The sequence below is a fragment of the Scyliorhinus canicula genome, chromosome 8 (genome assembly GCF_902713615.1).
Source record: "Scyliorhinus canicula chromosome 8, sScyCan1.1, whole genome shotgun sequence".
NCBI classification, from domain to species: Eukaryota; Metazoa; Chordata; class Chondrichthyes; order Carcharhiniformes; family Scyliorhinidae; genus Scyliorhinus; species Scyliorhinus canicula.
Genome location: NC_052153.1, coordinates 50139576 through 50166248, shown reverse-complemented (window position 1 = coordinate 50166248; position 26673 = coordinate 50139576). Strand labels below are relative to the sequence as shown.

Genomic DNA, 26673 nt, shown 5'->3' with positions numbered 1-26673 from the left:
TCAGCCACTCACCCAGACCAGCTGTGGCAATTGTCTCTCCCCAGGGGATCTCCCAACTAGACTTTGTATTTACTTCTTGAATACCGCAAAGCTGTTAGTAACTGCTTTGCTTTAAGTTATTTCAGCAGTCTCTCCGTTGCCTTCCCCTGGAGTATTTAATATTTGCAGCTGCTTTTTTTTCCCCTCTGCCTCGCAGTTACCATATAGAATGCTGCTGACCTTGGACCCAGACTGCGGGGTTCTCTGTAACTCGTCATTACGAGGGATCTGGTTTCCCCTTTGCTGCCTGCCCGATGCACCATTAAAATCGATATTTACTCTTTTTAAAGGGTTACTCACCAGTCCCATTGTAAGGCTTCTCATGTTTAAACCTTGCATTCCCCGTTTAAATCTTGTTCTCGCTATGTATGTTTTTTAAAAATTCATTAACGGGATGTGGGCGTCGCTGGTTAGGTCTGCATTTATTGCCCATCCCTAGTTGCCCTTCGGAAGGTGGTGGTGAGCTGGCTTCTTGAACCGCTGCAGTCTCTGTGGTGTAGGTGCACCCAATGTGCTGTTTGGGAGGGGGTTCCAGGATTTTGTCTCAACGTCAGCGAAGGAACGGTATATATTTCCAAGTCAGGGTGGTGAGTGACTTGGAGGGGAACCTCCAGGTGGTGCTAGTGGGCTGCCACTGTTCATCGGCGGTGGAGGGTTTGAATGTTTATGGAAGGAGGACGATTAAGCGGGCTGCTTTGCCCTGGATGGTAATGAGCTTCTTGAATGTTGTTGGAGCTGCACTCATCCAGGCAAGTGAAGGGTATTCCATTACACTCCTGACTTGTGTCTTGTAGATGGTTGCCAGGCTTTCGGGGGGTCAGGAGTTGAGTTATTCCCTGTAGGACTCCTAGCCTTTCTTTGACCTGCCCTGGTAGCCACAGTATTAACATGGCTAGTCCAGTTCAGTTTCTGATCAATGGTAACCCAGGTTGTTGATTGTGAGGGATTCAGCGATGGTAATGCCATTGAATGTCAAGGGGCGATGGGTAGATCCTCTCTTGTAGGAGATAGCCATTGCCTGATACTTGTGTGGCACGAATGTAACTTGCCACTTGTCAGCCCAAGCCTGGATATTGTCTAGGTATTGCTCCATTTGGACACGGACTGCTTCATCATCTGAGGAGTCGCGAATGGTGCTGAACATTGTGCAGTCATCCGCAAACATCCCCAGTTCTGATTTTATGATGAAAGACAGGTCATTGGTGAAGCAGCTGAAGATGGTTGGGCTTAGTTATGGGCCTAGTTCTGTTATGCTGGCTTCTCCAACACTTCAGCCCTTTGCTTTTAAAACTAAGGAACCAAAGAACTAGCTTCTTTGAAATGATTACTGAGATATTGGTGCGTTCAAACAATAACGGGCTTATTTTATACAACTGAACTGCATATAGTTATATATGGCTAGATGTTACACTGCCTATGCCATGCACATTCCCTGCCCTGTTCCGGGACCCATAGTCATCTGTTCTCTTACATCATTAACCCAGTTCCACACATTAACCCTACACATACCAAACATCAGCCTTGGTTCAATTAATAGCATGCTCAATGATGTGTTGAAGGGGCAGCACGGTGGTTCAGTGGTTAGCACTGCTGCCTCATGCCGCAGAGGTCCCGGGATCGATCCCGGCTCTGGGTCACTGTCTGTGTGGAATTTGCACATTCTCCCTGTGTTTGCGGGGTTTCGCCCCCACAACCCAAAATGTGCAGGGTAGATGGATTGACCACACTAAATTGCCCTTTAATTGGAAAAAATGAATTGGGTACTCTAAATTTATTTTTAAAAATGCTGTGTTGAAAGTTCATGGGCTGGATTCTCTGTCAGCGGATCCTCCACTTCATCGGCAGCACACTCCCGTCCGCAGATTTTCCGATGGCGTAGGGGTATCCACAATGGGAAACCCATTGGCCGCTGGCAGGACGGAGAATTCTGTTGCCCTGAGGAGATATGTGTGAACAGGGGCCAGTTGCTTTAAATAGGATAGTTCCTAAACAAGCCTTGACCAAGAATGAATGTAAGTTGTTTTTGTAACAAGCAACTTAATATGATATCTGGGAGATTTTAAAGGCTATTTTCCCCAGTGCTGGTAAACAAATGGCAGTGTTTGTGTTTCGGTAAACATTATTTTATCTCCTGAACAATTACGGCGCGATTCACCGCTGCCCACGACGGGTCGGAGAATAGCGGGAGGGCCTTCCCGACAATTTTCACGGCCTCCCGCTATTCTCCCCCCCTCCGGCCGCCCCCTGGCACGAATCGCTGCTCGCCGTTTTTTACGGCGAACAGCGATTCTCCGCAGGCCGATGGGCCGAATACCGCGGAGTTTACGGCAGTTTTCACGGCCGCGATTACACCTGCTTTCATCGTTCGTGAAAACGGCCGCAAAGTGCCGTCCCGGACAACCATGGTACCGATTGGCACGGCCGTTGTGCGGCCGTGCCAAGGGTGGCATGGGCCTGCGATCGGTGGGCACCGATCGCGGGTAGCGGGTCCGATACCCGCGCACTATTTGTTCTTCCGCTGCCCCGCAGGATCAGTCCGCGGGGCGGCTGAGGGGCAAGACGGCCCGCGCATGCGCGGGCTTGACGCGTCTGCGTGATGACGGCATCCGCGCATGTGCAGATTGGAGCCGTCCAACCCGCGCATGCACGGCTGACGTCATCAGCGCGCCAGCCGCCGTGACCCTTGGCGGGCGGAGTTAGCAACGTTCGCTAACTCCGCGTCACCGTGATTCCCCAGGCCCCGATACTAGCCCCGCCCGGGGGGGAAGAATCGGGTCCCGGGACGGAGCTCCGAGGCTGGCGTGAAACACGGCCAGTTTCACGCCAGCCTTCACGGCACGCCCAACTCTAACTGAATGCAATCTGATTCTCCCAATTGCATTTGGGAACAAAGGAACATGACAACATTGTGAGACTTTCAGTGATGGTGTTGTGCTGAGCAGTGACACATCAGGTGGCTCGCTTCCAGAATACAATCAAGTAGGCAAATTGAGACAGATTTAGCCAGAAAATTCAGACTTATTTCATCCACAAGTAAGAAAGGGAGAGAATAGGTACAACATGCCTGTGAATGGGAGCTCTGGAGGCCGCAGACAAGGTAGAAATGGAGGAAAAGGCCAAGAGCATCAAGTGAGTGAGTTGGCGGACCCATGAGGCGCGGGGTCCCTTGCCACCCCGGAGAGGGGAGACCGATGCCTGGAACAATGTTTGTCCCCTCCCCGTCCCCAACGCCTGGAGATAATGGAGATAATGAAGGAATTGATGGCAATGAGAGAGGCCATAAAAGTGGAGATCCAGGTGGTGGTCAGAGTGGCAGGGACGGAGGCGTTGGTCGGCATGAAGATGGTGATAAATGGAATGGGGAAGAAACGGGAAGCCCAGGGGAAGACTATCCTACAGCTGCAAAAGGCGTCGATGGACCAGAGCAACAGGATTGTTGCTCTGGAGTCTGAAATAAAAAGGTTGGTGGCGACACAGGGGAGCCTGAAGGGGAAAGTCGAGGACCAAGAGAATCAGTTTCGCCACCAAAATGTCCAGATCATGAGTCTGCGAGAGGGGATCAGGGGGTAAGGACCCGACAGACTATGTGGCCCAGATGCTGGGCAACATTATGAACAAGAATTCATCTAGCTGTGTCCGTTATATAGAAACAAGAGTAGGCCATTCAGCCTCCATTCAGTTAGATGAGGTCTGACCTGCACCATAATTCCATTTACCAGTCTTTGATCCATATCACTTGCTGCAAAATCAGTCTTGAAATTTCAATGTTTCCAGCATCTGTAGCTATTTGGTGGAGAGAGCTCCAGAATTCGGCTACCCCAGTGGTGGAAAAGTGCTTTCTGAACTGTACTAGGAAAACAGTCCCAAAAAAAAATGAAACTTTCAGCCTTACCATCCCAGATCTCCCTGCTTCATCTTCATCCCCATGGGTCCCTGCCTGAGGCCTTCTGCTGCTGAATTTCCACACCATTTGCTGGCCATGCAGTTAACCAAGCTGACTGTCAGCATAAAGAATGACTGGGCCTCCATGTCCCTAATCTTCTAGATTCTTTCCAGCTACTGTGTTCCCCATTAATCTGTTACTATTGGGGCCAAAATGATTGAGGACTTGAATGAGAATGATATGATCAAAGGGAATCAGCACGGATTTGTGAATGCTAGTCCACGGTGGACACGACGATGTCTATGAATATTATCTACATACACTTCCAGGAATCATTTGGCAAGTCCAACACAATGTTATTCAAAAAAGTTGAGGTAAACATATGTTGTGGATTGTTTTGTTGGGAGGTAGGAGTCAGAGGATAGGGATAAAGGTTTTGTTCTCTGTAGGGATCTGTACTGGGTCTCAGCTTTCCGCCAAATATATCACTGACTTGGATGAAGGAATAGATGGTTGTATATCCAAATTTGTAGGTGTCACTAAGTTAGAAGGTACAGTAGATGGTGGTAGATGGGAAAAGAAAGCGACAAAGAAAATAGAAAAACTGGGGCAGCATGGTGGCGCAGTGGCTAGCACTGCTGCCTCACGGCGTTGTGGACCCGGGTCCGGTCCCAAGTCACTGTCCATGTGGAGTTTGCACATTCTTCCTGTGCCTGCGTGAGTCTCACTCCCACAATCCAAAATGATGTGCAGGGGTAGGTGGATTGGCCACGCTAAATTGGAAGAAAAGAATTGGGTCCTCTAAATTTATTAAGAAAATCGAAAAACTAAATGAGTACAATAAACCATGGCAGATGGAGTTCAATGTGTAGAAGCGTGGATTTAAGAAATACAAATTGAAATATTTTCTTGATGTATTGCTGGGGAGAGAGACATTGCGGAACTTTCCATCTTGCGCTCATCAGGACAAATACAAGAATATTAAAATTCAAAGGGTCACAGCAATTGATACAACAGGAGAAAAGGGTGCTGATTGGTTGGCAAGTCAATTCTGATTGGCTGAGGTGTTGCCATAGAGAAATCAATGGGAACTATAGTCTCCTCATGCTTCTGGGTACTTCAAAAAAAGTCATTAGGATTGACCATATTCCTTTTGTTTGTAGGGAATAAGTCCCTGCAGATGAATGTATGATGCTTCTGGCAAGCATAAAGGAGCCATGTTACGAGTGTGACTGATTATCTTAAATGGGCTGTTAGTGCAGCTATTAGTACATTAAGGATTGTTCACTAAGTGCTGCATAATCGAAGAATCACATATTTTTAAAAAATAAATTTAGAGTGCCCAATTCTTTTTTTCCCAATTAAGGGGCAATTTAGTGTGGCCAATCCACCTAGCCTGCAATCTTTGAGTCGTGGCGGTGAAACCCACGCAAACACGGGGAGAATGTGCAATGTCCACACGGACAGTGACCCGGGGCCTCTCTACTTGTTCCAGCGGGACACCAACACTTCACTCTGGTTTCTTCCAATGTATTCCTTCTAACTACTATTAATTTTGTTTTTGCCGTTCGCACTCAATCCATATTCTAAACTTCTAAATTTTCTTGATTTTGTAAGGCTGCTTCTGATTCTGCAAGTTGCACTATGTTGTCAGTGTACGACAAGTTTCTAATGTTGTTGCCTCCAATTTGCAACCCAGGAAGTACATTTAATTCACTGAATATTTGTCCTGTGTACAGATTGACTAATTCTGGTGACAGTACACGGCCTTATCATACTCCTCTCTTCACTTGAAACATGTATTAAAAAAAATAATAATAATAATTTAGAGTACCCAATTCATTTTTCCAATTAAGGGGCAATTTAGTGTGGCCAATCCACCTAGCCTGCACATCTTTGGGTTGTGGGGGCAAAACCCACGCAAACACGGGGAGAATGTGCAAACTCAACAGGGACAGTGACCCAGAGCTGGGATCGAACCTGGGACCTCAGCGCCGTGAGGCAGCAGTGCTAACCACTGCGCCACCGTGCTGCCTACTTGAAACATGTATGGTTGTCCACCTTCTAGCCTGATGCTTGTTATTTGGTCCCAATATAAGCTCTGGATAAATCTCACATCTTCAATGTCACATTTTAGCAACATGTCAATTAGCTTTTGGTGATTAAACATTTTTTCATAGTCTATGAAGCAGATGTAAATGTTCTTGTTTATTTATGTTTCTTAGTTAATTCCACAAAATATTGACTGTCTCAAGTCTCTTGGAACATATTCCTTGGTATATATTTGATTGCAAATTCCTGTTATCACTTTTTATCTCTGATTCTGCAAGAGCTTTAAGATGTTCTTTTCTCACTCACCTTTGCCTGGAGCTAGAGTTAACGGCCCTGATATTTAGGGGAATGGGGAAACTGAGCCACCAGGAAACCTGGAAATATGGGAAAAGTGGAGGTCTTGCCAAGTTTAACAGCAGGTCTTTGTTTGAAACTTGGTATATGGTTTTCTGCCCAGTTGTTGGCCTGTTGGAGCAGCTGGGTGGCTTCTGGGAAAGCCTGACGTTCAAGACTGCACCCAAAGACTAGAGCGAATAGAGGAGCGTGAGGAGAGATTTTGGGGGTGGGATGGGGCATATAGGAAAATATAGGATCGGGGGGGAGGGGAGGGGGATGCAGAGATTGCGAGGAGGTGTTTTCAGTCTCAATAGCATATAATTACAGGTATTGAGAAACCATTTAAAGCAAGAAAATCTTATTACAACCGTATAAAGTGTCAATCAAATTAAACTAACATTCCCTTCACAGCTGTGTAACTATTGCCTACTTGGTTGATGCAATAGTCAATATTGGAACTAAGTGAAACATTAATGATAAGGTCATCTGGCAACTGTATTAACAGAAGCAGGCTGAATAGATAGCCAGGCATCTGTTTTTCAAGACGGCCTCTTTATAAATACATCACGAGTGGGAAAGCTTGCGGATGGCCTTCATGCCTGAGGCCACTTAAGATGCACATCCTGTTGCCGCTGGTATTCAACCAGCACCAGTTCAGGTCTCGCCATCTGGAGAAGCTACCCAGAAAAACCTGTTGCGTGTGACGGTGGCCGACTGGGAGGCGGGGGTGGAGGTGGGAGGTAGCAGAGTAGGAGGCCTTCCATTCACAGGTACTCAGCCCTATAAAGGAACTTGACATCAGGAATATGGGGCCCCGTAGGAAGCCACCTCCTTGCTCTTTTTCCGAACTTCCTCCCACTCTCTATGATAATAATAATAAAATAATCTTTATTGTCACAAGTAGGCTTACATTAACACTGCATGAAGTTACCGTGAAAAGCCCCGCAGTCGCCACAGTTTGGCGCATGTTCGGGTACACAGAGGGAGAATTCAGAATGTCCAAATGACCTAACAGCGCACCTTTCGGGACTTGTGGGAGGAAACCGGAGCACCCGGAGGAAACCCACGCAGACACGGGGAGAACGTGCAGACTCCACACAGCCAGTGACCCAAGCTGGGAATCAATCCTGGGGACCCTGGCGCTGTGAAGCAACAGTGCTAACCACTATGCTGACCCCCTTCCCTGTGACTCCCATCTAGCTCTCACTCACTTCTATCTAAGGATCCCATCACCGATCCCTGCTGCAGACCCCACTGCCCCTGGAGATGCTGTTGGTACTGCATAGTTGCAGCTTCTGATTGACTGACCATTCATGGAGAATTTCGGCCTTATTAAGTGTTTAATTATCTGGGTGGCTCGACATTGCCCAGGTAAGTATATGGTTGGAATTAAATAGATTTGGGCATCTTGGAGAAGAGTGAAGTAGGGCTCCCACCAGTTTTCGAATCAGCTGACGAGTCCCCCAACATCCACATTAAATCCCAATCCTGTTGATTGGAAAATGCACTGTGATGCCTTGTGGATATTGTAAGGTATGGTGCAAATATTAAAATTGGATCTTCAACAATCCTGAATCCCAGAGCAGTAACTTTGGATTCTCTTTCTCATTTCCTGTGGAATTATTGCCAATGTATAGGGGTGTTGGTGGTTGATGGGTACCGTTTGTTGTAACTCAACCTTCACTTGTGAACAGTACCTCTCTCCCCTCAACTAATTTGCTGACAAACATGAAGGTGTTAACCTGAAGAAAAAAGGAAAAGTACATTAAAAATAAAAATTAGGAATGTAGGAACAGGAGCAGACCATTCAATCCCTCAAGCCTGATTTGCTAATCTATTGTACCATTGTTGATCTGTATCTCAGCTCCATTTATCTCCTTCGTTCCATATCCTTTGATATTCTTACCCAACAAAAATCCATCCGTCTCAGTGATGGTCCCAACATCCACAACCTTTTTAGGGAGTAAGTTTACGTTTCCACCACCCTTTGGGTGAACTAGGTATCTTCCGGATTTCATTCCTTTTTTATAAATTTAGATTACCCAATTATTTTTTCCAATTAAGGGGCATTTTAGTGTGGCCAATCTACCTACTCTGCACATTTTTGGGTTGTGGGGGTGAAACCCACGCAGACACGGGGAGAATGTGCAAACTCCACACGGACAGTGACCCAGAGCCGGGATCGAACCTGGGACCTCAGCGCCGCGAGGCAGCTGTGCTAACCACTAGGCCACCGTGCTGCCCTCCGGATTTCATTCCTGAAAGACTTTGAGTTCTAATCTTAGGATTTGGATATTTTCCTTGAATTTGAAAAGTGTCCGACTCGTGAAAGTGACTTATTCTGAGTATGTTTGGACTAATGCTATAAATCTGACGAGTCTTCTGTGATCTTGCCCAAAATTGAATGAGTTTTTGGTGGAAACATTGGGAAATTGGGGTGAAAGGTGAGGCCGACTGATGTCTCAATTTCTCTCCCCTGCCCCTGCTGGGACAACCTGCACCAGAGGGTTGAAGAGCCCTGTTTTCCTCCCAGTTCTCTGCTGTTGTACTATTAATACTCCTCCCCAGGATTGTCTAGTGAAAGACGATAGGTCACAGGTCTACAGTGATGGCGACAAAGGCCCTGATTTTAACCATAAGCGGCTAGTAGAGGTTTCCTCCCATCTATTTTGGCCTCCAGCACTCAAGGGCTGAAGCCCCTGCCTTCTTTGAGCCTCTTTTTACTCACTTAAGATTCCTTTCCATTACTTCACCCTCTGTAGCCTGACGCCGTAACATTTTCTTCCTTTGTACTGGCGGCCTGACACCATGTGTGGGCGGCACAATAGCACATGAGTGACATGGTAGCACAGTGGTTAGCACTGTTGCTTCACAGCGTCATGGTCCTGGGTTCAATTCCTGCTTGGGTCACTGTCTGTGCGGAGTCTGTACTTTGTCCTCGCGTCTGCGTGGGATTCTTACGGGCGCTCCGGTTTCCTCCCACAAGTCCCGAAAGATGTGCTTGTTAGGTGAATCGGACGTTCTGAATTCTCCCTCTGTGTACCCAAACAGGTGCCGGAATGTGGCGACTAGGGGATTTTCACAGTAACCTCATTGCAGTGTTAATGTAAGCCTATTTGTGAAAAGAATAAAGGTTATTCTTATTATAATATTATATCCCCAACCTCCCAATTCAGGGAACTGGATTGCATTTAGGGTGGAGTATAATGTGAACTCCTCTGATTCCTGGCTGTGAGGATCCAATTGGAAGATGAGTTGAGGATTCTCAAACCAATTCTAATTGGCATAATCCAAATGGCATTAATTGTCAATCTTAGCCAGAACAGTTGAAGGACAGCTCAGGAGAGAAAATAGAAAAATGATCACACTTGCAGAGTAGTGGGTGCTCTCCTGAGGGGCTGAGGCATGTTGCTGGGGCAGAATAGAGGGAGGGTTACATTGCATCTAGTACTCCTTTCCTGTTTGTGTTAAATGCAGGCACTGGAACTAATACAAATATCAATTCAATAGTGAGATTAACGCAAGTATCAATTTTCTGCAGTTAAATGGAAGAAGCTGAGGATAACATGGTCCAAGTCCGCAAATCCCACAAAGTTGAGCAAATGGTCGCAAAGTGGCTTCGCCTTACACGAGATAATTCACAGAGGTGAGATCTGTATTTGTTTATTAAAGTCTGATTTCTGGAAATGGAAATACTTTCACTGAAGATCTTCTTGTTCAGCTCATCAAGTTGATGTATATGAACTGTTATGACCAGGCAAGAAAAATGAACTGGCATCCCTCAATTCGGCCTCCTCGGTTGGTCAGAATATATTATATTTCTTCGTCACAAGGACATGCCTCTTCCAAATCAGAAAGTATTTAACTGTTTAAGTTATGAGGAATCAAACACGGTTTCCTTGAGTCAAAACAAGAGCAAACCCGAGGAAAATGATAAAACCGCGATGCCAAGCATTCGGCCTTCAAAAATGCACATGTGTGTGTGCATAGACACATGCACACACGTGTACACACACCGGTGCACACACACACACACATCGTCAGCCAGTTCCCTCCACTGAAGACTATCGTGACACCACCAACGTCGCTTGCAATCTATATTGCGTGGCTGGGCAGCTTTGCCTTGAAATAACACACCTATTCTGTATTTCCAAGTGGTTTGGGGTATCTGTGGCAGCCATTGTTTCAATATCCAGTGTATTGCATTTCCAATGTTTCTTCCTCAGATGCTATGGGTTTCGATGGGTGTCTGGATGAGAGGAAATGCTTCTCACCTCACTCTCCTCTAAGGGTGATTTGTTTGCTTCACGCCCTCATCTTGGAATGTGACCTTGCATTTTTAAGCAGTTTGTTCTGTCTCAGTTCAAATTGCAATCATTCCAGTCAGATGAAAATTTAAAAAAGCGTATTTTCAAAAGAGACAGAGCCACATGAGAGCACAACTGCTCTATTTCTACTGCATCCTGCAAAGGCTTTACAATTTTCAGAATAAGCACATTGTTCCCACCCATAGAGGAATTCAGTCACATTTTATATGTCGGCCCGAAAATAATGCAGAGCCAGGCTCCCAGCCTGGTGACAAGACAATCCACCATTGCAAGGTGAACCAAAATGCAATAATGGTCTATCATAGAATTTACAGTGCAGAAGGAGGCCATTCGGCCCATTGGGTCTGCACCGGCCCTCGGAAAGAGCACCCTACCTAAGCGCACACCTCCACCCTATCCCCGCAACCCAGTAACCCCACCTAACCTCTTTTGGACAATAAGGGCAATTTAGCATGGTCAATCCACCTAACCTGCACATCTTTGGACTGTGGGAGGAAACCGGAGCACCCAGAGGAAACCCACGCAGCCACACGGAGAACGTGCAGACTCCAAACAGACAGTGACCAAACCGGGAATTGAACCTGGGACCCTGGAGCGGTGAAGCAACTGTGCTAACCACTGTGCTACCATGCTACCCCGGTATGAAACCGGAAAGACTTTTTAGAATGAGCATGTCAGAATGTCCAATTCTAACCTGGATACCTAATTATCATTTTACTTAGCGTTTTGCATCTGGTGTGCACTTGCATGACACAATGTCAACATGACCATCAAAAGGGCCAATTCCAAGATGGACTGTGAGGAGTTGGAAATTTTGGGGAAGAGATAACAAATGTACAAGATGGGCTGAGAACAAGACCTACTTTAATGATGCCTGACTTGATGTTTTTGCTGCATGCTGTAAGGAGCAGGAGGAAATAATCTTTTTCAGCAACTCAAGGAAGAACTGTTGCTCTCTAAAGAAAGTCAGATTTAGAGGTGGCTGAGGAGATCAGGAGGAGTATTCTGTCTTGTACTGGGAACCAGTGCTGGAAGGAGTGCAATGACCTAGGCCAGGAATGGTGTGTACAATTGCAGATTCGCTTACATCCAGTAATGCACACGTCAACCATTTCACTCCTATCTTGTCAAGTGTACCCCATTGCCTCACTCACCATACCCAATTCGGTTTAAAGCCATTCACTTTATAGAAACATCCTCACCTCGCCATTTATCCACTGTGGTGATCTACCACTGTATATATGTGTGTGCTTGCATTAGGGGATGTATGACAGTACCTGTATTACAGGTTTTCCGGTAAGCCCCTGCCGGCTAGCTCCGCCCACAGGGAGCAGTATAAATATTCATAAGTTTCCCTGAGATGCCATTCTACAGCTGCAGCCGAAGGAATAGCATCTCACTGTAATAAAGCCTCTCTTGTACCGAATCGAATCTTTGTGTGCAATTGTTAGCGCCACAACTTATTACAGTGAGATGCTATTCCGGGGGTCACTCGGTTGTACCATCTGGTCAAAGCCCCCAATCTGCCCTACTCCGTCAAGGAAGTACGGACAGTCACCAGAGACTGCCAGGTCTGCGCGGAGTGCAAGCCGCACTTCTACCAGCCAGACCGCACGCGCCTGGTGAAAGCGTCCCGCCCCTTTGAACGCCTCAGTGTGGATTTCAAAGGGCCCCTCCTCTCCACCGACCGCAACACCTACATCCTTAGTGTGGTCGATGAATTCTCTAGGTTCTCCTTCGCCATCCCATGCCCGGATATGACGTCTGCCACCGTCATCAAGGCCCTTGATTCCATTTTCGCTCTGTTCGGTTTTCCCGACTATATCCACAGTGACAGGGGATCCTCGTTCATGAGTGATGAGCTGCGTCAGTTCCTGCTCAGCAGGGGTATCGCCTCCAGCAGGACGACCAGCTACAACCCCCGGGGAAACAGGCAGGTATGGAGGGCCGTCCAGCTGGCCCTATGGTCCAGGAACCTCCCAGCCGCTAGCTGGCAGCAGGTCCTCCCTGACGTGCTCCATTCCATTCGGTCACTGCTGTGCACCGCAACTAACAATACACCCCATGAACGTGTTTTTGCCTTCCCTAGGAGTCTACATCCGGGCTGTCGCTCCCGACTTGGCTCGCAGCTCCAGGGCCGGTCCTTCTTTGTAGGCATGTCAGGCTCCACAAGGCAGACCCTCTGGTGGACAAGGTTCACCTGCTCCACGCGAACCCCCAATATGCCTACGTGGAGTTCCCCGATGGCCGCCAGGATACAGTCTCGCTCAGGGATCTGGCGCCCTCGGGTGCCGATCCCATGCCCGCACTCCTCCCTACCCACGCGCCACCCTCCTTTTCCCCGGCGCCCCCGACTTCAGCCCCACCAGGTCCATCCCTCGTTCCCCTGCCCACACTAGAGGACATGTGGGCCACTGGCCAGCACCAACACTGCCAGCACCTACGACGCCGACACCGCCCGTGCAGACGTCCCCACCACTGCTGCGTCGCTCACAACGGAACGTCCGACCGCCGGTCCGACTCAACCTGTGACGGGCACCGGGTTGCCCGATGGACATTTGATTCATTCCCCCCCCCCCCTCTGTAAATAGATCACGTTTATGTATTATAGTTTCATGCCACCCCCGCCGGACTCATTTTTTTACAGGGGGTGAATGTGGTGATCTCTACCACTGTATATATGTGTGTGCTTGCATTAGGGGATGTATGACAGTACCTGTATTACAGGTTTTCCGGTAAGCCCCTGCCGGCTAGCTCCGCCCACAGGGAGCAGTATAAATATTCATAAGTTTCCCTGAGATGCCATTCTACAGCTGCAGCCGAAGGAATAGCATCTCACTGTAATAAAGCCTCTCTTGCACCGAATCGTGTCTTTGTGTGCAATTGTTAGCGCCACATCCACCCACCATTTTCATTCACCACATCCCTTATGCAATGTGATATAGTTGCCTGACAGAAACTCTCATGGAATGTACCGTATTAATCTGGTAAAGACACACATAGGTCCGGTGGTCTCTGGTTTCAGATGAACTGAGCAGAGGTGAGCAGAAAGAGACAGTAGTCGAGAATCCTTGTCAGAGGACAAAACTCCTCTGAAGCTCTGCTTGGCGGGATGCAAATGCTGAACCCTGGGAGCCACCGATGAAAAGGATAATAATAGAGCCTCAGATTAGCCACAAACCTGAGGTCCAGGCAGTGCTGCCATGCTCACTCTGCATAGCAGCAAAGACGATAGAGGCATGTAGCTTGAACATTAGTGGACTGATTTACCAGGTCATTGTGAGAATGTCTTTGATTTCCTTTGTGGAATCCTGGCAATGAAATGTGTCCACATAGGCTGCACAGAGTTTGGATGCCAATATGGCTGATGCCTTAAATTAGATGGCAGATGCCTTACAGCAGTGTTTTTCCCAGGACCCACTTTTGCCAACCGGTCAACCTTTGGGACCCACGCTGGCCGACATCCGCGACACATGCCACGTTTGCTGATCTTTAATGTGAAAGGGGAGCCTGCTTGGTTCTCACAATCTCACTCCAATCAAATTATCAGAAGGAGAGGGCAGAGTTCAGCTGGTTCCTTTGTGCTGCCTTCATCTTTGTGAAAATGGAAAATCCAACCTCGTACATGTAGGTCATCGTGAAGGGCAATGGCAACAAAATGTTTGTTTTACTCAGCATTGGATACTCCTGGGAGATGCTGCTCCAGAATGCTGGCAGCCTCATATGGTTTTGGCCTGTTTTTAATGTGGCATCACGGTTCAGGTATAGCAGCATAGTTTTTCATTTGGAGTCAGCTGTCAGTTTAAAATTTATTTTTAACAAACAATTGTATTTGAGGTATTTTTAGCATAACAAACAACCACAGTACAAGAACAATAGAGTACAAAGAACAGTAATCAATAAGCAACCGCCGACATCCGTCCCTCCAAGGCCCGCCTATTTAAACCCCTACTCTATACTACCCTAGCCTCCCCCCCTCCCCGCTGATGATTAACTCTCCGCAAATAAGTCAATGAATGGTTCCCACCTCCGGGCGAACCCTGACACCGACCCTCACAAGGCGAGCTTGATCTTTTCCAGGCCGAGAAAGCTCGCCATGTCGGAGGCCTAGACTCCCTCCAAGCCAGTAGTATCCGTCGCCGGGTTACCAAGGAGGAAAAGGCCAGAACATCTGCCTCTCCCTCCTCCTGAACGCCCAGGTCCTCCAACACACCAAAGATCACTACCCCTGGACTCATTTTCACCCTTGTCTTCAATATCCTGGACATGACATCCGCGAACCCCTGCCAATATCCCCTAAGTTTTGGGCATGCCCAGAACATGTGGACATGGTTCACTGGTCCACCCACACACCTGACACACTTGTCTTCCACCCCAAAAAATCTACTCATCCGGGTCACTGTCATGTGCGCCCGGTGCACCACCTTAAACTGGATCAAGCTGAGCCTTGCGCATGTAGCGGTCGCGTTGACCCAGCTCAACGCCTCCGCCCATAGGCCGTCCTCCATCTCAACCCCCAGTTCCTCCTCCCACTTATGCTTCAGCTCCTCTGTATGCGTCTCCTCCACCCCCATTAATTCTTTGTAGATGTCCGAGATGCTCCCCTCCCCCACCCATTCCCTCCTGGAGCACTACCCTATCTTGAATTCTTCTTAGTGACAGGAGTGGGAAGGATGATACCTGCCTGCGCAGAAAGTCCCGCACCTGACGATATCTAAAATCATTCCCTCCTGCCAACCCCAAACTTCTCCTCCAGCACCCTCAAGCTGGGGAAGCTCCCTTCCAGAAACAGGGCCCCATCTTCTCAATTCCCGCCCTTTACCATACCCGAAATCCCCCATCTAGGCTCCCAGGAGTGAACCGATGGTTGTCACATATTGGGGACTAAAACGATGCACCCACTGCACCAACGTACCTCCTCCACTGACCCCAGATCCTCAGGGCCGCCATCACCACGGGACTGGTAGAATATCTCGCCGGCGGGAATGCCAACGGTGTCATTATCAGCGCCCCCAAGCTGGTGTCCCTGCATGTGGCTACCTCCATCCGCTCCCAAGCCGCCCTCATCCCCACCACCCACTTCCTTGTCATCGCAATGTTGGCCGCCCAGTAATAATTACTAAAATTTGACAGGGCCAGCCCCGCTCCCCCCGATTCCTCTCGAGCATCACTTTTTTCACCCGTCGGGACTTACCCGCCCAAACAAAGCCCAAAATAATTTTGGTGATCCTCTTAAAAAAAGACAGCGGGATGAAAATCGTGAGGCATTGGAACCAAATAAAAATCGCAGCAATATCGTCATGTTAACCGTCTACACCCTCCCCGCCAGTGACAGCGGGAGCGCATCCCATCTCCGAAACTCGCCCCTCATCTGTTCAACCAGCCGGGACAAGTTCAACTTGTGTAACCGGCCCCAGTCGCACTCCACTTGCACCCCCAGATATCTTAAATTGTCTCCCACTAACCTGAACGGTAACTCCCCCAGCTGGCCCTCCTGACCTCTTGTCTGGACTACATACATCTCACTCTTCGTCATATTCAATTTGTATCCCGAAAACCGGCCGAATTCCCCCAGAATTGCCATAATCTCCCTCATCCCTGCCACTGGATCTGCTACATATCTGAGTAAGTCATCTGCATACAGTGATACCCTATGCTCCAGCCCTCTCCAGCCCCTGGAAGCTCTCAAAGCAATTACCAGCGGCTCTATGGCTAACGCAGACAGCAGTGGGGAAAGGGGACATCCTTGTCTTGTCCCCCGGTGCAACCTAAAATAGTCCGAGGTCGTCTTATTCGTCCTTACACTGGCGTCCGGGGCCTGGTACAACAGCCTGACCCAGCCCTTACCAAACCCAAACCGTCACAGCACCTCCCATAGATAGTCCCACTCTACCCAGTCAAACGCCTCCTCTGCGTCCATGGCCACAACTACCTCAACTTCCCTTCTCTCCGGGGGCATCATAATCACATTAAGCAGCCTTCTTATATTGTCTACCAACTGCCTACCCTTGATAAATCTGGTTTGGTCCTCCATAATCACCTCTGGCACACAATCTTCAATCCTGGAGGCCAACACTTTGGCAGCAACGTAGCGTCCACATTGAGCAGCGAGATGGGCCTGTGGGACCCACATAGCTCCGAGTTCTTGTCCCGCTTCAATATTAATGAGATGGTGTTCTGTGCCATCGTCGGGGGCAGCACCCCTCTATCCCTCGCCTCGTTAAAAACCTTAACCAGCAACGGCCCTAATATCCCCGAAAATGTCTTGTAAAATGCCACCGGGAACCCATCCGGCCCCGGAGTTTTGCCCAACTGCATTGCCTTCATGCCCTCAGATATTTCTTCAGCCCTAATCGGAGCCCCCAACTCGCCCACCAGCTCCCTACCCACCCTTGGGAAAGTCAACCCGTCCAGAAAGCATTTCATCTCCTCGGGCCCCGTGGGGGGTTCCAGGCGATAGAGTTTGCTATAAAAGTCCCTAAATGCCCTGTTTAGCCCAGCCGAGTCCCCTACCAGGTTCCCATCTCCGTCGACCACCTTGTCAATTCCCCTGGCCGCCTCCTTCTTCCTCAACTGCTGTGCTAGCATTCTGCTGGCCTTCTCTCCATATTAATAGAGCGCCCCCTCACCTTTCCAAGCTGCTCCACTGCCTTGCCCGTGGACAGTACCCCAAACTCAGCCTGCAGCTCCCTTAACAGTTCCGCTCCTGGGGTCACTGCATACCCCCTATCTACCCGTAGGATCTCCTTGATCAGTCGGTTAATTTTCCCCAAAGAAGTCGACGGGAGTCAGCTGTAAGTTAATAACTGACTCTGGGGTCTCAACCTCAACCTGAGAAGGAATTTTTCACCCACCACTTCTCTTTCAAAATCTGAAACTTCTCCTCTCATTTGCCAGTACTTCCCTGCTTATAACACAAATGGGCTTTGTATCCTTATTGGCACAATTGACAAAACCATAACTCTAGAAATCATCTTTATACTGCTTTGTTCCTGAGTTCAGTTTCTTCTTTGTAGGCTGTTAACCAGAGGCCCTGAAGCTCTCTATGGAGCTAACGTTAGTACTGCTCTATCCTGCCTCGGACTCTCCTGAGAAAGTTCTCTCCAGCAGATTCAGCTGTGAGATCATGTTCAAGGTACACTGCCTATTTGTGTCTCTGGCCGTCTCTTACTTATAAGAAAATGATCCATCTTCACAGTCATCTTGCCTTGCTTGCCAGCAGCTAGAAAATGGAAGAAGCCTTCCTCTGTGATTTGGCGCAAAGAACATGTATATACAGGGTGCTTGACGTCAAGTGTACGCGGAGGGCGTATGACCTGTTCACTGCTGCCGCTTCTGGCTGGAAGACTACAGACAACCTCAAATTCCCCTCATTGAAAAGACGGCCGCTGGAGCTCATAGAATCAACCCTTTAAAGCTGGCCTAGATTGGGACTGGCATGATCAATAGTCCCGGTTGGGAACTTTGTGCTGCGTTCTGAGTTGAGGCCTTTTCTTCTGACTAAAAGTAAACTGCCATTTTGATTCACCATCTCAGGTCTCCTGTGCTTTTATATGAACCCAACTAGGGAACAGGCTGCTTTATAGAATAGATTTCATAGCATTTACAGTGGAGAAGGAGGCCATTCGGCCTATTGGGTCTGCACCGGCTCTTGGAAAGAGCACCCCTACCAACCGTACACCTCCACCCTATCCCCGTAACTGAGTAACCCCACCCATCACTCAGGGCAATTTTGGACACTAAGGGCAATTTATCATGGCCAATCCACCTAACCTGCACGTCTTTGGACTGTGGGAGGAAACCGGAGGACCCGGAGGAAACCCACGCACACAAGGGGAGGATGTGCAGACTCCACACAGACAGTGACCCAAGCCAGGAATCGAACCTGGGACCCTGAAACTGTGAAGCAATTGTGCTAATCACTATGCTACCGTGCTGCCCATGTATTGTGTAATGAGATGGGATTAATTAATGAAGAGGAAGAATGATCATTGCATGCTTGAATTTCAAATTTGGTTTGAAGGAAATAAACACGAGTCCCACACTAGTGTTGTGGTGTTAAGGCATGAGGTCAGATTTGGCCCAAGTGGGCTAAGAAGAAAGACTAAAAGGTACAACAGTTGATGAGCAGTGGCAGATGTTTGACGTTTAGCTGCTGTTGTTTAAAGAGTCAAAGGTTCTGCTCCTTTTCCTCAAACACCTTTATTTTACTTTAACAGACTCGGCACAAAACTCGATCATCACATCACCTGACACAAAGGCCACGTGAAGCCCCTTTACATATCAGTGTCAATAAGTGGATACTTAACATAAATGAGACAACCAATTGGAATGTCTCTTAATCCATTACTTAAGAGCAAACACTGAAGGAGATATTCCATTCTTCCCAACTAAAATATATTCCAGAGAGGAAGAATAATTGTAAGGGGGACGACGATAATGCATCCATGGGTTAGGTGGATTGGCCATGTTGTTAAGGGGGGGGGTTGTTGGGTTACGGGTATAGGGTGGATACGTGGGTTTGAGTGGGGTGACCATTGTTCGGCACAACATCGAGGGCCGAAGGGCCTGTTCTGTGCTGTACTGTTCTATGTTCTATGTTCTATGGCTAAGCAAGGAGGTTAAAGATAACATAAAGGCAAACCCATATTGTGAAGGTCAGTGGCAAGCTGGAGGATTGGGAAACTTTTAAAGCCCAACAAAGCGTTCCTAAAAATGTAACAAAAAGAGCCGTGGTAAATTATGAAAGAAATCTAATAGAAAAATGGATAGCAAAACATTCCACCAGTATAGAAAAAGTCAGGGAGTAGCTAAAGTCAACATTGGTCCCTTAGAGGACAAGCCTGGGGAGTTAATAATGGGGAACACAGAAATGCAGAGATGTCAAATCAATATTTTGCCTTGGTTTTCATAGTGGAGGACATTAGAACCATCTCATAGCAGGTAACGCAGATGTTGTTGAAAATGAGGAACTTAAAGTAATCGCCATCACTAGGGAAAAGCACTGAGCAAACTATTGGGAATAAAAGCAGATAGGTCCCCAAGGCCTGATGGCCTACATCCTACATTCTTAAAGCAAGTGGCAGCAGAAATAGAGAATCCATTGTTTATAATATTTCAAAATTTCCTGGATGCAGGAAATGTTCCAGTGGATTGGAAAAAGGCTAATGTAACACCTGTTCAAAAAGGGGGAAAAGCAGAAAGTAGGAAACTATAGACCAGTTAGTTTTACGTCTATCATTGGGAAACATTTGGAACCCATTATTGAGGAAGTAGTAATGGGACATTTGGAAAATTAAAATGCAACCTATTAGAGTCAGGATGGTTTTATATGGTTAAATCATGTTTGACTAATTTGCTGGAGTTCTTCAAAAACGGAACAAGCAAAGTGGATAATGTAGATGTAATATATCTGGACTTCTAGAAGGCATTTGATGAGGTGCCGCATAAAATGTCACTACACAAGGTAAGATCACATGGCATTGGGAGTAATATATTAGCTTGGATAGAGGATTGGCTAACAACAGAAAGCAGAGGGTGGGAATAAATAGGTCTTTTATTGGTTGACAAGCTGTAACTAAACACGCTGTTACTAATTGGCGGCACGGGGGCACAGTGGCTAGCATTAGCAGATTACGCTAAATTAGAACTTGGCCTTTGGGTCTGCACCGACCTAGGCTCACTACCCCGCCCAATCACCTCAACTCCGAGCATTGATCATAGCCTACCAACCTAACCTGCACATCTTGGACACTGAGGGGCAATTTATCATGGGCAATGTATCTAACCTCCACATCTCTGGACTGTTGGAGCAAACCGGAGGAAATCCACGCAGGCAAGGGGAGAACGTCCAAACCCCACACAGACATTATAGGTGGGAAAGCAAGTTACAATGAGGAAATAAGAAATTTACAAATGTATATGGATAGGTTAGGTGAGTGGGACAATATTTGGCAGATGGAATTTAATGTGGATATTGTGAGGTTATCCATTTTGGTTGGAGGAATAAAAAGGCAACTCATTATCTAAATGGGGAGAAACTTCAAAATGTTTTGGTGCAGAGGGACCTGAGTGCCCCCGTGCCGGAGACAGGATAGTCATAGAGTGGGTGTCTCCCCTTGTGGGACATTCTAGAACGAGAGGCCATAGTATTAGGCTACGGGGTGGCAGAGTTAAAACAGAAAGGAGGAGGAATTACTTCACTCAAAGGGTTGTGAATCTGTGGAATTCTCTACCCCAGAGTGTAATGGACGCCAGAACACTAATCAAATTTAAGGAGGAGATAGATAGGTTTTTATTTAGTGGCGGGATGAAGGGTTAGTGGCGGGATGAAGGGTTATGGGGAGTGTGCAGGAAAGTTGAGATGAGGCCGAGATGAGACCAACTATGACCGTATTTTAAAAAAAAAAATTTTAATTTATTTTTTATATAAATTTAGATTACCCAATTATTTTTTCCAATTAAGGGGCAATTTAGCATGGCCAATCCACCTACTCTGCACATTTTTGGGTTGTGGGGGCGAAACCCACGCAGACACGGGGAGAATGTGCAAACTCCACATGGACAGTGACCCAGAGCCGGGATCGAACCTGGGACCTCAGTGCCGTGAGGCGGTTGTGCTAACCACTAGGCCACCGTGCTGCCCAACTATGACCGTATTGAATGGTGGAACAGACTCAAGGGGCTAAATTGCTTACTTCTGCTCCGATTTCTTAGATTCTTATGTTTGTTCGAATTGCCCTTGGGTGGTAAGCTGCCTACTTAAGCCGCTCTAGTCCATGTGGTGTAAGTACACCCACTGTGCTGTTAAGGAGGGAGTTCCAGGATTTTGATCCAGTGACAGTGAAGAAATGCCAATATATTTCCAAGTCAGGATGGTGTGTGGCTTGGAAGGGAACATGCAGGTGGACGTTCTCCCATGCGTCTGCTGCCATTGTCCTGCTGGATAGTAGCAGTTGTGGATTTGGAAAGAGCTGTTGGAGACTTGATGAGTTCTCCTGCATTGCATCTTGTAGATGGTACACACTGCTGCTCCTGTGCATTGGTGGTGGAGGGAGTGAATATTTGTGGATGGGGTGCCAATCAAACGGTCTGCATTGTCCTGGATGGTGTTGATCTTTATAAATGTTAGCCTTGATGTGGAGATGAACCTAGGAAGGAGCAGTGCTATGAAAGCTCGTGATTTGAAACAAACCTGTTGGACTTTAACCTGCCGTTGTAAGACTTCTTATTGTTCTTAAATGTTGGAGCTGCACTCATCTAGGCAAGTGGAGAGTATTCCATCGCACTCCTAACTTGAGCCATGTAGATGGTGGACAGACTTTGGAAAGCCAGGAAATGAATTACTTGCTCTGATCTGCTCTTGTAGCTACTATATTTATGTGGTTAGTCTAATTCAGTTTCTGGTCAATGGTAACTCCCAGGATGTTGATAGTGTAAGATTCTGCAAGATTCAGCATTAATAATATAATTGAATGTCAAGGGGTGATGGTTAGATTCTCTTTTGTCGGAGATGGACATTACCTGGTACTTGAATGGCATGAATGTTACTTGCCACTTGTCAGCCCTAGTCTTGATATTGCCAGTTTACGTCTACTCCTGGTTTCGTGTGAATTGATGGTTGCATCATCATTTTAAAAAATGTATTTAATTACAAACATGTATCAAAACAGGTTACAACAAATAAACACCCCGGAAAACATACTTCTCAGCAATCTATTATACAGTCTGTACAGATTTTTTCCCACCACCGCCGCACCTTACCCACATTCGCCGTCCAATAATAATGAAGCAGGTTCGGCAACGCCAACTCCCCCTGCTGCCTCTGCCCTCTATACTTTTAAAAAAAATGTTTTTATTCTGCTTTTTCACATTTTCTTCAAAATTTACACCCACCAACAAACAGTAAACGGTAACGAATACAATGTTTAATCCTCTTATTAACAACAACAATCCCATCCTCCCACCAACCCCCAAACAACAGCCCGCATGACAACATAAACATCAAATTAAAAAAAAGAATCAGGAATCGTCCATAGTCACCATTAACATATATAGTCCACCCCCGTAACATCACATCACATTCCTTACACATTGTGCCACATCACACTCCCCGCTGTGCACATCAGATCACATCACACTCTGCCCTGTACACATCACATCACACTCCCCCCTGTCGTTTTCTCTATTCAGCTTTACCTGGATGGCTCGGTTGCGTAGCATTGAATAAAGAACACAATGCTTTGTTAACAAACAAAACTATTAATGTATTTACACTACTAACTAAGATTCGTTTACAGTCCTAAATGAAATGAAAATCACTTATTGTCACAAGTAGGCTTCAAATGAAGTTACTGTGAAAAGTCCCTAGTAGAGGTTAAAGTCGAAGGTTATTGTATAAAACTATGCTATCTCTAATTTACAGAACACTCAAGTATACAACTGGTCTCTCTCATACATCAGGGGTTGGTTTAGCTCACCAGGCTAAATCGCTGGCTTTTAAAGCAGACCAAGCAGGCCAGCAGCACGGTTCGATTCCCGTATCAGCCTCCCCGGACAGGCGCCGGAATGTGGCGACTAGGGGCTTTTCACAGTAACTTCATTGAAGCCTACTCGTGACAATAAGCGATTTTCATTTCATTTCACCATCTAATCCTCTCATTATCTAATCTTAACTTGTTAATCCTTTACATCCCAGTCAATATACATATCGTGACATCTCCCTTTTTTTCCAAAGATGTTTGGAGATTTCTACAAACATATGTCAACATCATTTGGGGGGTTTAAACTAATTCAGCAGGGGCATGGGAACCTGGATTGTAGTTTTGGGGTGCGAGAGATTGAGAGTAGAGAGGTCAGGAGCACAGATTTGACTTCGCAGGAGGGCGGCAGTGTTCAGGTAGGTGGTTTGAAGTGTGTCTATTTCAATGCCAGGAGTATACGAAATAAGGTAGGGGAACTGGCAGCATGGGTTGGTACCTGGGACTTCGATGTTGTGGCCATTTCAGAGACATGGATAGAGCAGGGACAGGAATGGTTGTTGCAGGTTCCGGGGTTTAGGTGCTTTAGTAAAGTCAGAGAAGGGGGCAAAAGAGGGGGAGGTGTGGCGCTGCTAGTCAAGGACAGTATTACGGTGGCAGAAAGGGTGCAAGATGGGGACTCTTCTTCCGAGGTAGTATGGGCTGAGGTTAGAAACAGGAAAGGAGAGGTCACCCTGCTGGGAGTTTTCTATAGGCCACCTAATAGTTCTAGAGATGTAGAGGAAAGGATGGCGAAGATGATTCTGGAAAAGAGCGAAAGTAACAGGGTAGTTGTTATGGGAGACTTTAACTTTCCTAATATTGACTGGAAAAGATATAGTTCGAGTACATTGGATGGGTCGTTCTTTGTACAATGTGTGCAGGAGGGTTTTCTGACACAATATGTTGACAGGCCAACAAGAGGTGAGGCCACTTTGGATTTGGTTTTGGGTAATGAACCAGGCCAGGTGTTAGATCTGGAGGTAAGTGAACACTTTGGAGACAGTGACCACAATTCGGTGACCTTTACATTAGTGATGGAAAGGGATAAGTATACCCCGCAGGGCAAAAGTTATAGCTGGGGGAAGGGCAATTATGATGCCATGAGACATGACTTAGGATGTGTAGGTTGGAGAAGTAGGCTGCAAGGGTTGGGCACACTGGATATGTGGAGCTTGTTCAAGGAACAGCTATTGCGTGTTCTTGATCAGTACGTACCAGTCAGACAGGGAGGAAAGGGTAGAGCGAGGGAACCGTGGTTTACCAAAGAAGTGGAATCCCTTGTTAAGAGGAAAAAGGAGGCCTATGTGAAGATGAGGCGTGAAGTTTCAGTTGGGGCGCTTGATAGTTACAGGGAAGCGAGGAAGGATCTAAAGAGAGAGCTAAGACGAGCAAGGAGGGGACATGAGAAGTCTTTGGCAGGTAGGATCAAGGAAAACCCAAAAGCTTTCTATAGGTATGTCAGGAATAAAAGAATGACTAGGGTAAGAGTAGGGCCAGTCAAGGACAGTGGTGGGAAGTTGTGTGTGGAGGCTGAGGAGATAAGCGAGATACTAAATGAATACGTTTTGTCAGTATTCACTCAGGAAAAAGATAACATTGTGGAGGAGAATGCTGAGACCCAGGCTATTAGAATAGATGGCATTGAGGTGAGTAGGGAAGAAGTGTTGGCAATTCTGGACAAGGTGAAAATAGATAAGTCCCCGGGGCCTGATGGGATTTATCCTAGGATTCTCTGGGAAGCCAGGGAAGAGATTGCTGAGCCTTTGGCTTTGATTTTTAGGTCATCATTGGCTACAGGAATAGTGCCAGAGGACTGGAGGATAGCAAATGTGGTCCCTTTGTTCAAGAAGGGGAGTAGAGATAACCCCGGTAACTATAGGCCGGTGAGCCTAACATCTGTGGTGGGTAAAGTCTTGGAGAGGATTATAAAAGATACGATTTATAATCATCTAGATAGGAATAATATGATTAGGGATAGTCAGCATGGTTTTGTGAAGGGTAGGTCATGCCTCACAAACCTTATCGAGTTATTTGAGAAGGTGACTGAACAGGTGGACGAGGGTAAAGCAGTTGATGTGGTGTATATGGATTTCAGTAAAGCGTTTGATAAGGTTCCCCACGGTCGGCTATTGCAGAAAATACGGAGGCTGGGGATTGAGGGTGATTTAGAGATGTGGATCAGAAATTGGCTAGTTGAAAGAAGACAGAGAGTGGTGGTTGATGGGAAATGTTCAGAATGGAGTTCAGTTACGAGTGGCATACCACAAGGATCTGTTCTGGGGCCGTTGCTGTTTGTCATTTTTATAAATGACCTAGAGGAGGGAGCAGAAGGATGGGTAAGTAAATTTGCAGACGACACTAAAGTCGGTGGAGTTGTAGACAGTGCGGAAGGATGTTGCAGGTTACAGAGGGACATAGATAAGCTGCAGAGCTGGGCTGAGAGGTGGCAAATGGAGTTTAACGTAGAGAAGTGTGAGGTGATTCACTTTGGAAAGAATAACAGGAATGTGGAATATTTGGCTAATGGTAAAATTCTTGGTAGTGTGGATGAGCAGAGGGATCTCGGTGTCCATGTACATAGATCCCTGAAAGTTGCCACCCAGGTTGATAGGGTTGTGAAGAAGGCCTATGGTGTGATGGCCTTTATTGGTAGAGGGATTGAGTTCCGGAGCCATGAGGTCATGTTGCAGTTGTACAAAACTCTAGTACGGCCGCATTTGGAGTATTGCGTACAGTTCTGGTCGCCTCATTATAGGAAGGACGTGGAAGCTTTGGAACGGGTGCAGAGGAGATTTACCAGGATGTTGCCTGGTATGGAGGGAAAATCTTATGAGGAAAGGCTGATGGACTTGAGGTTGTTTTCGTTAGAGAGAAGAAGGTTAAGAGGTGACCTAATAGAGGCATACAAAATGATCAGAGGGTTAGATAGGGTGGACAGCGAGAGCCTTCTCCCGCGGATGGAGGTGGCTATCACGAGGGGACATAGCCTTAAATTGAGGGGTAATAGATATAGGACAGAGGTCAGAGGTGGGTTTTTTACGCAAAGTGTGGTGAGGCCGTGGAATGCCCTACCTGCAACAGTAGTGAACTCGCCAACATTGATGGCATTTAGAAGTTTATTGGATAAGCATATGGATGATAAGGGCATAGTGTAGGTTAGATTGCCTTTAGTTTTTTTCCATGTCGGTGCAACATTGAGGGCCGAAGGGCCTGTACTGCGCTGTATCGTTCTATGTTCTATCATTGTCTGTTCATTACAAGTAATTGAGTACTAGTTAACAATTTTTAAAAAACTTTTTACAGTCCACAAATTGAGTCTGTACTCAGTCTTCACTGGGATAGTGTGGTGAATTACCAACAGGTCATCAGTCCAAATCGATCAGATGGTCGACTGAATGTACCACTTTTGTTATCAGACCTCGGGCGGAATTCTCCGACCCCATCGGCCAGGGCCGGCGTCAATCCCGCCCCCGCCGTGTCCCGAATTCTCCGCCACCCGGGAATCGGCGGGAAT

At 47.0% G+C, this 26673-nt stretch overlaps 1 protein-coding gene across 2 annotated transcripts in view; it reads left to right on the top strand.

Moving 5' to 3' along the window:
* The window catches only part of LOC119970237 (FERM and PDZ domain-containing protein 1), a 178421-nt gene that overhangs the window by 35565 nt on the left and 116183 nt on the right, over positions 1 to 26673 (top strand). Inside the window, exon 2 of one of the 2 annotated variants that reach the window (XM_038804525.1) lies at positions 9852 to 9956. In XM_038804525.1, the coding sequence (XP_038660453.1) occupies positions 9856 to 9956 (101 nt within the window). In that variant the 5' untranslated portion in view covers positions 9852 to 9855. Of the gene's footprint in view, positions 1 to 9851; positions 9957 to 17667; positions 17774 to 26673 lie in introns of those variants that run through there. The other variant, XM_038804526.1, reaches the window with a different exon arrangement.